The sequence below is a fragment of the Chlamydotis macqueenii genome, chromosome 2 (assembly GCF_036417535.1).
Source record: "Chlamydotis macqueenii isolate bChlMac1 chromosome 2, bChlMac1.mat, whole genome shotgun sequence".
In the NCBI taxonomy this organism is placed as follows: Eukaryota; Metazoa; Chordata; class Aves; order Otidiformes; family Otididae; genus Chlamydotis; species Chlamydotis macqueenii.
In genome coordinates this window covers 10,550,769-10,563,283 of record NC_141557.1, presented here as the reverse complement: position 1 = coordinate 10,563,283, position 12,515 = coordinate 10,550,769, and the positions used below count along the sequence as shown (strand labels likewise).

Genomic DNA, 12,515 nt, shown 5'->3' with positions numbered 1-12,515 from the left:
TGGAACAGCTTTCACAAAGATAAGAGTTTTTGTAGCATTTCCCAGATAGCTCAGAATTTATTACATCTGTGGACAGTTTTAATTTTTTATGTTGTAAGTCTACTTTAACTTTTTAAGGAGTTCTTCTAGTTTCTAAAGAAGGTTTTTTGGGGACGAAGAGTCAGCGTATGATTGCATAAGCTGGTATCTGCTTTCTCATTGCCTCATGTTTTCTTTCAATAGATCCTCCCAGGAGTACGTATCATTATTGCTAATCCAGAGACAAAGGGACCCTTAGGAGATTCTCATCTTGGTGAGGTGGGTGAGTCATGAAAACTTAACCTTTGTATGCTCTGAACTGAATTGCAGAGATAAAGCTATCATCACATATACGAGTGGTTTCCTATAATACATCCTATCAAATGCCTGGTTAAGAAAATTGTGAATTATATAGATCTTTATAGAATGTAAAGTGTGTAGCATGATAGTTATATCATTATTAAAATTGTTAGTAACATACTTGATAAATACTAATAGTAGCTCAGGTTTGTTAAAAAATAGAAAAAAATATATTTTTTTCTAACTATATTTTCTACTTCGTGCTTCACTAATTCTAGTGGAAACTTACATGAGAAAATAAGTTTATTGATTAATCTAATCTCAGCTAGATGGTTTTGTACTTCTGTTTTCTATATCCATTGTGCTTCAATGCACTGAAGTACTCTCATTAGCTGAGTTGAGTAAGGCTATGTGTTTTTCCAATTTATTTTTTTTTCCTAGAGAGGAAAAAATGTTATTTTAATAAACAATTAAAGATCTAATTTTTAAAAAATGGAAATACTACTTAGTCATAATTAAAACTACAATCTAATTTGTAAGATTCATCTGTAAGATTTCATTACTCTGAAATGGTAAATATTTTCGTGATGCCTTGAGTTAGATGAGAAGAATCCTTGTCCATAGGCAAAGATCCCTGGCCTCACCCTTTAAAATAATCTGTCTGTCTGATGCTGCTGGAGGATCTCCTGCTGGAGTAAACACACAGAACCAGGCAGGGGGCCTATGGAAGGAGCACTGTGGTCTATAGGCTCTTCTGAAAATGGCCATAACCAAGCAGACCTTGGAGGCAGCTGAGCCATTCCCAGAGGCTGTGCTGGCTGGGGCTGTGCTAACCTGGGGCCGTGCTAACCTGGGGCCAGCGCACTGCAGGGCAGACATCCCCGCAGCTGTGAATCCAGCGTCCCTCTGCCCCAGGCACAGCTCGGATCCGCGTTCTGACTTCAGCGAGGTTAGACTGGGGTCTCTGTGCCTAAAACTGGGTCAGTTGCAGTTTCAGAAACAGTGTTAAAAGGCATTATATTATTATCTAGCTATGACTAAAAATATTTGCATCAAGAATTTTCAGTAATGCTACTTTAATTAATACCAGTATAATTGCTTTTAACTTAGATATGGGTTCACAGCACTCACAATGCCAGTGGGTATTTTACCATCTACGGAGATGAATCTTTGCAATCAGATCATTTTAATTCAAGACTCAGCTTTGGAGACACACAGACTATCTGGGCTCGAACTGGCTATTTGGGGTTCCTGAGGAGAACAGAGCTCACAGATGCAAATGGAGGTAAGAGGTTTCTCATCGAGGTCTGTGTACTTAATTTCGATTATTTTGAGGCTGACGCTGTGTCTCTTGGCCTGCGCTACCCGACGTGTTCAATCTGTGAAACCTGTAGAGTTGCAAAAAAGCCTTAGTTAAAATAATCAGAAAATAAAACAGAGGGCAAGATTTCCCTGCTGAAACCATTTATTTTCTTTTGCTATACCTCAGGTGCTATAAATCCCCTCCACGAGTGACTGTTTGGTGCTGTTAATGTGCCAAGTGCTTCAGCTTGAAAAATATGAAGTGCAGCTTAAAATGCCATCATTTGCTCTTCCAGTCGTATCCACAGGAATGCATTTGTGCAGATAGAAAAAGCCTTGTTGTGAGCCGGAGCCCTGTCCCTCCTGTGATGGCTGCCTTCTTTGATAACTCCTCTACTACAAACTTATTTAGAGAAGCTATCCATTTCTCAAATTTCCCTGTCTTTAAACCTGTGGGGACAGTTACTGAAATGTAATCCAAGCTGTAGCCTGCAGGAGAAGCTATGAGATGTTTGGGTTTCTCTTGGGGAACCTACAGGATTTTGTTATTTGTTTTTATGATGTTCCTTCTCTCCTGTACATACGTAAGCAACCCAGCACTGCCAGGCAGCCAAAGTCGGGAAAACGATACTTTCGTGTGATTTTTACAGAGCATGGTGTCACAAGCAGCAACTGGCCTGAGGTGACAGTTGAGGCTGATGGCAAATATGGTTTCTAGCAACGCTGCAAGCACCTCCAGGAGTGATCCCAGGGCCCCGGTGTCACTGCAATGAGAATAGCCGCTGTTCAGCTGCAGCAGAGTGAATTCATCAAATTTGAAAGCATTTTAGTAATCTCTGTGGATTACGGCTGCTGCCCGTGTCCTTACGTTAGCATCTTTCTGAAGATCTTTACTTCTAGTTGTGCAGGCTTTTTTCATTTCGCAATGATAGCCCAGCCTTGAGAAAGTGCAGCATTCTCTGAGGATATTGCAATTTATGCATCCGAATGGCTTAAATCTTCTCCTGGCAAAGAGCTGCTAAGTCTCCATTCTCCTCCCACTTTTAGCTCCCAGTGCAGAGTTCTCTGCCCTTTATTACTGGTAGAGGTTATATTGCCATTACATTACCACCATGCAACTACCTAAATTAATGTAAAAAGAACCTGGTATCTGCTTTGAAGTCTACTAGCGAATATTATTTCTTTATGGATAACATGCAGTCATTTATTATCAGCCTAATATCTTTTCTGAAGTGTCATTTCAGCCTCATTTATTTCTTTAGTCAGTAAAAATTTGTAGTATAAGAGCATTACACTCCAGAGCTTGCCATTTGTCTGAATGAGCAATTTGCTATCTGGCACATAGCAGATATTTCTAGTTTGTTGATAAACACCTTTGTAAGACACCTTAAGCATCAGTACTGACCATCTCAAAGCTACTGGGAGAACATCATCCATACTGTTAGGGTCAAATTCATCTTTTCTCTTTCAAAAGAAAGAGAGAGAAACAAAGACCCTGTTTAGGGTGCCTTAAAAAATAATCTGTTCTGCGTGCACCTGGGAGAAAAACAGGAATTTAAGTCACTGTCTTTGGATCAAGACTTCCACCTTTCTCTTCAAATGGGAATAGTGTTTCTGCCTTCCTTTCTTTGGCTTTCTATTCTGCATTGCACTTCAGTAGTGGAAAATTCTCATTCATTTGGAAATTACTTCAGGGTTTCAGAAATTTGAGGATAATTTATAAGTGTTATACTTTACTTATTTATTAATGTGAATGTTTTGGTAATTTAATGTACTGGAGAACAGAATCATTAATGTTTTTTTCCTTACGACCAGAACGTCATGATGCACTTTATGTTGTGGGTGCATTAGATGAAGCCATGGAGTTACGAGGGATGAGATACCATCCAATCGATATTGAAACCTCTGTAATTAGAGCACACAAGAGCATCACAGAATGGTAAGTATTATGTAACACCAGGGCCCTTATGTAAAGCTGAAATATCTATAATGTCTGGGATTTTTTCTTGGATATTGCAATTGATCCAGGAAATGGCCTGTCAGGGTGATCACAGGATTTATAACCCAGCTGAAAATATGTCCTTAGGATGAAACTTTTCATGAAGAGATTTAATCAGGAAGGACTGTTTTCTGCTAAGATCATTCAGCACGTTTCTTTTTTTGTGTGGTTTTAAGTACAAGTGAAGGATGAAACTTTTAATTTGAGAGACCCAGGCAGCTCTCAGGTAGGTCAGTAGCTGTTTCTTGGAGTTTGAGATTTATGTTCTAACCAGGAAAAGCAAATTGGTAGGAGTTCAAGCTTTAGGAGCATTGTTATTAAAAGGAGTAAGCAAGCAAACATTTCAAATAAATGAACACACTTAATAAGCTTTATTAGTGAACACACTTTTGCTTTTGAATTGGTTATTAATAAGTCAAGCAGTGGTCAAATCAAGGTCACAATGGAAACTGAAGCAGTGAATCGATGAGTTAATAATGACGTTGTCTTAATCAATGTATCACACCGTCAAATGCACACAGCAGGTAATCATTTCTTAAGGCCGACATGAGAACAAATTGCTCTTTATTGTTCGTGCATCAGAAAACTGAATTAGGTAATTTTGTTTTGATGTAACCTCAGCTCAGCTCTTCTCCTTTCAATCAAAACAAAACTGTCACAACAGCCAGAGCAATTTAGCGAGTGTAAGACATGACTTTCTATTTTTCTTTTCAGTTCCAGCTGCAAAGGTCTGGCCTGGAGCAGTAAACTTAATAATTAAGCACAGCAACCAGACTGGTTTCTTTAGTCAAAACACTTCACTTTTTTCTTATATATCTGTTAAAATTAAGGCCATGTCATGGTTTAATCCCAGCCAGCAACCAAGCACCATGCAGCCACTCGCTCACTGTCCCCAGGGGGGAATAGAGAAGAGAATTAGGAACAAAGGAAAACTTGTAGGTTCAGATAAAGACAGTCTACTAGGACAGCAAAGGAAGAGATAATAGTATATATGAATGATGATAAAAATAATAATAAAATATACAAAATGAACTCTGTGCAATTTCCCACCATTCAACAACTGATACAACCTGTCCCAAGCAACAATCACTGAACGGAACCGAGAGCAATCTTGGAACGATCCTGCGAGACAGAGAACGAGTGAGAGAGCTGCCCATTGGCCAGCCCCCCTTATATACTGAGCATGACATCTATGGTATGGAATACTTCCTTTGGCCAGTTTGGGTCAACTGTACTGGCTATACCCCTCCCAGCTTCTTGCACCTGCATGTTAGCAAAACCTAGGAAGCTGAGAAAAATCCTTGATCTCTTAGCAACAACTAATCACATCAGTGTATTATCAGCATTCTTCACATACCAAATCCCATACTAAATCCAACACACAGCAGGTACTGGGAAGAAAATTAACTCCATCCTGGCCAAAACCAGGACAGGCAGTTAATTGCTTGTCTGACTGTAACTGAGGTTTTGCCTTATTGCCTCCTCCCTAGAGCATCATTACTGCTGGTATCATCTTGTGCCAGCTAGCCGTTGCACAGGTGGCAGATTCTGTGTCTTCCTATAGAGAAGTGTGAACATTTTCAGGATGCTGTGAAATTCTCCTTGAAAATGTGTCAGATCCGTATCAGCAGTAGATGGAGAGTTTTCAGATCAAACTATTTAGGGACAGCTCTATTATAAGATGGCCACAGATTCATGAATCGATGTGTTCAGCAGCACCTGTTTGTCAGAGATTTGTGTGTCTTTAAAGTACGAGCTTGTTGTAGCTGAACAAAAGGGAGCAACTTCTAGCAGTTTCCTACAGAAGCTACCACCTTAAGCCCCCTCTCATTAAACAAAACCACAACAGAGCTCAGGGGCAGTGAATGAAGTAGCCATATCACACTGCAGAAATGATCATCGTGGGTTTCAATGGCCAAAAATGCTTAAATTATGTTCCTTTTTTCAAGACCAGTGAGAGCACTTTGAGAATCCATTTCCTTCCATTATCACGGAAATCCTGAGTGGGATTAGTGGCAACTAAAAAAGGGCTGGGGCAAGCTGGGAGGACTGAAGAGAAAGGCCACCTAATTTCTGCAATTAGTTAGAAGCAGCGCATGCGAATTCTTGGTACCTTAACTCTTCCCAGTAGCTGGGTGGCAATGTATAAGGCACATGAGCAAGACTTCAGAAAGCACGCTGTGCTGTTACTACCCTTTGCCCAGAGGCCAAAACTGAAAGTCTTTGGAGTTGTTTTTTCCTCAAAGAAGAGACATTGCTGATGAGTTAGATGTTTCTGTGATGTGGTCCCTGCAGAAGATGGACACACAGTGGTTCAGAGTGACAGCATCTGGTTTGCTTAGGTTTCCCAACTCTTGCTAGCCAGTGCTCTGCCTAATAGTTCTCTCCAGGAGTTTTCAGTCATAGTCTTAGTCCTGACTGTCCTTGTTTTTTCTCATCTAATTTCTCTTTCAGCTTCTCTTAGAAATCCTCCTTTTGTCTTCCTGAAACACTCCTTGACAAAATAATAGCCAGTTAAATCTTTCTTTTTATATATACTTTGTATATACCTTTCTTTGGAGGGGGAAATGAGCCTCTGTTCCTGTTGGAGGCCGCTGTTGTCTCGGTCACAGTGACCCGTTAAGGATTTAACTGCACCGATACCTATTGCAAACAAAAGGTACTGGGTACATCCAGTCAATAGATTGTAAAAATAGCCTCAGCTTCCAAGAAACACATGCTTATTTTGTAACATTTAGCACTATTGAGGAAAGCGGTGACTTGTTGACTGACATGTTATCCTGCTGTGCAACTTCTGTCATTGAGGATCAGATCTAAAAGGTCATTTAAAATTATTCTTGTCTTTTAAGAAATTTTAGCACAAAATCAACAACCTCTGACTCTGGCCCTCCTGTGTCTCAGTGCGTAACAAACAAAAGAGAGGCACATTTTTTTTTTGTTGTGATGTATAACTAACTACACCAGGTATTTTTGAAAGTGTTTTTAATACTGCAAAATATTTTAAGAAATAATGTATGTGTATGTGTTTAATTAAAGCACATTGTTGACTCATTTAAAATTCAAATGCTTGAAAGAAGAACAGAACGCAGCTTCCTGGAATTTGCAAAGAAGTGGTTTTCTCTCTCTGCATAATGACAAATAGGTGAAACTACACAAGATATTTAGAGAAGAAAACCAATATAGGCCTGTTGAGATGTTTCAAACACTCAGCAGGTGTTTCCCTGCTTTTCCTGAAGCGTTTGATGGGATGGAAGCAGCAGGAGGGGCCATTCCGAGCTCAGTGCATTGGCTGTGTTGCATCCATTGGGTGTGACTACATAATGTAAGTTAGATGTTTGTAGAGCAATCCATAAAAAGTCTAGGACCTCTCTGGAGATGGTCACCTGTGCAGACTGATACTTCACTTTGTTAATATTCAGCATCAATCAAAACCTACTAGAATGTCTGTGAAAACATAATTACAAATTAAAATTAATTTCATAGCAGTACTAAGACAAAAGGAGCCTCCACAGCCTAGCTTTGGCTGCCCGTTAGTTTTCCAGATCAATAAGCACATAAGAACTGGATCAAATAGTACTTTGGCAGGATCTGAAAATGGATTTTTTTTTTAATAGTAAGTACTTTTCTCCTAAAATTCATTCTGTTAAGTATCAACATAGAGCACATTTTCATAGCTAACTTTTGGGCAATGTAAGATATGTTTCCAAAGTACAGAGATTTTCAGAATTGTCTTCGTAGACTACAGCAGTGCACTTCTGACTCAATCAAGCGTTGACCTTAGGATAAGGAGCATTTTTTGAAGTCGGCTTATATATGTAATGTATTCTAACTTTCAGATGCTTATCCTTCAGACAGTTCTGGGAAATTGTCCCCTGATATTATAAGGTAAAGGAGGGTAAAGTACAGGGCTTGATGTATGAGTTACATAGAATCATAGAATGATTAGGGTTGGAAGGGACCCTCAAGGGTCATCTAGTCCAACCCCCCTGCAAGGAGCCAGGACATCTCCAACTAGATACATGTGTAGATACATGTGTAGAATGTTATTATTTATGCTATGGAACAAGTTAGAGGAAGAAATAACCATCTGTGTCTTAAACCCTGCAAGGAGCAAAGAGATTGCTCTTTGTGGAGCTTCAGTCGTGCTGACCTCCTGTTAGACTTTGGAGACATTTGAGACATCAGGAGGAGGATGGAGGGAAGCATACACCAGATTTTCATACCTTCCTAGCCTCCATACTTGAAAGGATAAATGCTTTATCCTTAGCCAGAAAAGATGCCCAGAATCAGAAACTAAAATTTCCCTCCCTCAGCTCAAGGACTTAACAAAAATTTTGGGGTCTCATGAAGTTCTTTTAGTAAAGAGGAGATACTGGTGATAATGGTGTTCCCTTGACCATCTCGCATGTTAATAAAGAATGTAAAAACTCCTGTCCCCTTAAACCAAACAAATAAAATACAGCTGAGATGAAACAGATGGAGACACTGCTTATTTCTGTATAAACCAATTGATCCAGAAGAATCGCAGCTCTTTTGTGCTGAGCTCTGACCTGCCTGGACAGCAGCCAGCCCAGTCCAGAAGGCATGCGGCCATTGGCCTAGCACCGTGCAAGTGAGGAAGCCCCCTCCCCAGGCACCCGGGAACCTCTGTGCAGCCTACAGCGTGCCACGTAAACATTCCCAGGGCTCCGCATCCCTTTGCCAGGCAGAGTTTATCCCAAAGATCTTTCAGGTCGGACTATGTTCCTGCTGTTCCTTTTGGTGCCTCCTCGTTTAACCTCCTTTGCTTTTCTGGGCTGCTCTTCAAAAAAACTGCAGAGAAGACACCTCCACCCCTACATTGCTCGTGCATGCCTTCGTGAACGCCGCAGTGCTGTGACAGTTCTCTGGTTTCAGAGGGAATCACGCGGTGTCTCACATGATGGGCAAGGTTTAGACTGGAGTTTCTGTGAAGTTTAGCCCAATACTTAGTACTGCAGCAATATGAAAGTGAGAGCTAGTGGGGCTATTCTTCTGCCCCTGCCTGCAGGCACATTCTCTCTTGCTGCTTACGCTTTGTGGTGAGCATAAAGAAGGAACAATAGGAGTTGAAACAAAAGGTAACCAAAGTGGAATGAAAAGGGTAAAAAATGAAATGGGTAGAAATACTTCACCACTAATAATAATTTCTCTTTTGTTCCAGTGCGGTGTTTACCTGGACAAACTTATTGGTCGTTGTAGTTGAGCTGGATGGATCGGAGCAAGAAGCTTTGGACCTGGTTCCTTTGGTCACCAACGTGGTCCTGGAGGAACACTATCTGATTGTAGGGGTGGTGGTGGTTGTGGACATTGGTGTAATTCCTATCAACTCCCGTGGAGAGAAACAACGTATGCACCTACGAGATGGATTTTTGGCAGACCAGCTAGATCCCATCTATGTGGCCTACAACATGTAGTCTTGTACCTTAAAGCTTCCATGGACTTTACTATAGATGTATAAAATTTTTTGGTGTCCACTAAAAAGTGTGCAGATAAGATGCTGACACTCATCAGAATGGAACTGTTTCTATTACGATTTTTCAAAGCAGTCACGATTGGCAGGAAATAAAATGTGAAATGTTTTCTTTTACCACTAAATTTTAGAAAAGAAGGACTATGGGGTAAGGCCCTCCAGTGTGTTGGAAAAGCCCATTTTAAACTTTTTTTTGTTTTGCTTATTGGACAATACTGCTTTTTGAGTAAATGTGGCTTTGTATTTTACATTAAGTAAGCTGAAGTAGATTTTTTTTTTACTCTGCCCTCCAAATTGATTCTTTTAAAACAATTTGCATACTAATACAAATAATTGTTTTCTTCATTTGTTTTAATATGTCATAAAAAGCTGATGAATACAGATCCGTTACTAACTTAAGCCATTTTAGATCCCACATCTTAGGAAACGATGTAGTGGTACGAGGAGAATACCCAAAGTAGCACCTTTCAATTAGAAGTCTCGCAGCTTTCTGTCGGAGATGCTGAAAGCCCAAAGGCCAAAGCGCCTTTGCTGTTAGCGTTAGAGTGGAAGAAATTTATAAATAAGGTGTATTTCGGCAATGAACTTGCAAATATCTTTGTACTAAACTAAAAAGATAAAGTAAGTTAACTACTTCTTCTGTAATTATGTATAAAACGTTTAATTTATTTTGATCTCTTTAGAAGTATAAAAGAGAAAAAACGTTCAAGAATATTAAACTCTTGAAATGTTTGCTAATATAAAAACAAAGTGTTGTATTATCTTGAGTGGATAGTATCACATCAAATATATATATATGAAATATAAATTCACTAATGACAAAAGATTTTAAAGTTTAAAATGCAGTACTTGTCACTTGCATGGTGTCTCCCACTGTAGATAATCAAATGTTACTCACAAATTTTTGGAAAAAAAAAAAGCAATCCTGGATTGCTAAGTATCCCTGTCAAAAAGAATCCTCTAGATACCAGCAAGTGGAATTATTGCTGCCTTTAAGGCAGTGAATGAATTTAAGACTAAAAATGCACTACAATAATTTTCTTTTCTTTGCCATGGAGGCAACAATAAATATTCGTGCTGGCATGTGCATACACTTGTTAGACTTAGAAAAGGCAGGTTGAGGAATAGCACTGTTGTCTAGCTGCAGAACTTTGTTGCACAATTTTTTTCATTGTTTTAGTTGGTGTTTTTATTGCTATAAGGAAAAGTTTTGGGGTTATTTGCACAGAGTTATCGATTTGCCTCTCAGCTAGGACACGTAGCTCGGTGGCCAATGCATCCAGTTTACATTTACAGGAAACGATTGTTTCGATGGTCTTTAATTTATTCCTTAACAGAGAGGAGCGTACAGTCACTACAACCGATTCGGCACGAATCGTGCATCTGCTAACTAGTCCCTAAACGCATTAAAACATCAGAGGAACCGATCTGCCTGTTTAACGAACGGAGTCGTCCCGCGGTCTCCCATCTGAGGCCATCGCGGGAGAAGAGTAGGAAAACATGCATCACAGCTGCCTTCATTTTGCTACCTTTGGATAAAAGAGAGGTTGGATTCCCCAGTTCTGTTGTCTTCCCTGCGCCCCGTGCCCCTTTTTTTAAATCCTTCCCCTTCCTTCATGTGGTTGTAACTGAATTGACCTGTTTGTGATCCAGAGTGGGATTTACCAGCTGCAGTCCAAGAATGCTTTTCTTCTTGTCCCAAATGACGTTCATGTGCTGGCTCTCATTACCGGATATGCATGACTAAGATTGTTGCAGGGCAAATGTAACCATGTTTATATCACGTATAAGGGAGTCTCGATGCTGGGTGTTTAAAATCGTTTTAAAAGGTAGGGACGTTTTAGTCTGCATGTACAGTACAGAGCATCTTGCCATGTCAGCCGCGTTTTCTTTCAGACCATCCTTTCCGCCCTCACTGTCCTGTGAATAGCCCTATTCATGCTCTGCAGACCAATCCTATATTTTGTCAAATTCATTTTCTGCTCCCTGAAAAGAATAAAATCTGTTCTTAATGGCAAGTTGTTGTAAGGTTTCAGACAAGATGTTGATTGATTACAAACATAATTGCAGTGTGTGAACTAACTTGTGAAGTCCTGCTATCGCTGATCTCAGTACTGCAAAACAAATCTCGCTGTCGTTCAAAGCGTCACTTTAACCTTCACGAAGTCAACTTTGCATTTGTAGAGAATAAAAGAACTGCAATGCAGTTGTGAAACGCAGTTAATAACAGCTCTCTTCTGCAACCTGTCATCCGTGGTTGTTAAATCCTGAGTTAAGAGAAATGATAAACTGAGTTTCTGGTTTTGTTGTGCAAGCAAAAGGAAGGAAACATTTAAGCACCATCAGACCGAGCAATAAAGAAGGATTGTTCTGTATTAGAAACTGTACTGTAGATAAACCATTCATGAGAATGTATAAAATGTTTGTCTTGTGACCTTGTGCTTTTGGAGTCAGACAAAACCATGTAATCAACTTGATGCACATGCACAAAAAAAGAGGGTACACAATGAACATTTAAACACAAAACTAATCAAACAGGAGCAGATTCCTCATGGTGCTTGTTTATGATATATATTTAATCCTGCTTGACACTTTACCCAAGGGAAGACTGTCCCTTTTATCAGTTGAATGTTAGCAGCGTTATTTCATAGAGTGTGGTGACTGGTTAGAGAAATTCATGTAACTCAGCCAATCACAGTTTCAAACAAAAATTTTTATGTGCAAAGGACAGCAACCTTCTTGTATGTTAAACCACCAGTACGCTTTGTACATCTGTGATAACGCCTGTTTTATATTCAAATGAACAAATAAAAGCTTTTATTTTTGTTGCTCTGAAAATATCGGTTTCTTAATTAGTCATCTAAAGTGGAGATTCCAAGAGCTGCAGACACTCGGTGGAGGAACATGGAGAGCTATACTGTAATTTTATTTTGTTTACCTCTCTTGTTGCATAATTTATTAGTACAAATCATTATACTTTTAACAATGTTTAAATACTGGTGTGGGCATTTATTGCTGAAAGACTTTCATATGGCAACAAATGTTTTTTGTGAAATGTTTTTTTAATTCTTTTTAATATATTCAAATATACTGTTCACATTTTTGCTGAAAGTGTAAAGATTATTGTAAGCTTGGTAACATTTTGTGAGAAGCAATAACAAGCATTAGTACTGTAAAACTCCTCAAATTTGTCACTTATCACTTTTGTTGCAAGGTCTTGCTACCGGCATATTGCTGAGCAGTCGCTGAAGTTGTCGGTCCAGGTGTTACATCTCTGCTGGGGCTTTCTGCCAGTGGAAATACACTGGTAACCGCTTGGTGACACATGTGGGGCTAGAACCTCCGTATCAATTCAGAAGCCTTCGACGACCAGATAAAACCCCTAGGAAATGTGATCTGTCTGTT

At 39.5% G+C, this 12,515-nt stretch overlaps 1 protein-coding gene across 5 annotated transcripts in view; it reads left to right on the top strand.

Annotated features, from left to right (window-relative positions):
* The window catches only part of DIP2C (DIP2 acetate--CoA ligase C (putative)), a 327,977-nt gene extending 315,686 nt beyond the window's left edge, over positions 1–12,291 (top strand). For all 5 annotated transcript variants that reach the window (XM_086741904.1, XM_086741903.1, XM_086741901.1 and 2 more), the window contains 4 exons: positions 223–297; positions 1,429–1,603; positions 3,436–3,559; positions 8,802–12,291. In XM_086741904.1, the coding sequence (XP_086598030.1) occupies positions 223–297; positions 1,429–1,603; positions 3,436–3,559; positions 8,802–9,054 (627 nt within the window). In that variant the 3' untranslated portion in view covers positions 9,055–12,291. The remainder of the gene's footprint in view (positions 1–222; positions 298–1,428; positions 1,604–3,435; positions 3,560–8,801) is intronic.
* Positions 12,292–12,515: the final 224 nt, after the last annotated feature.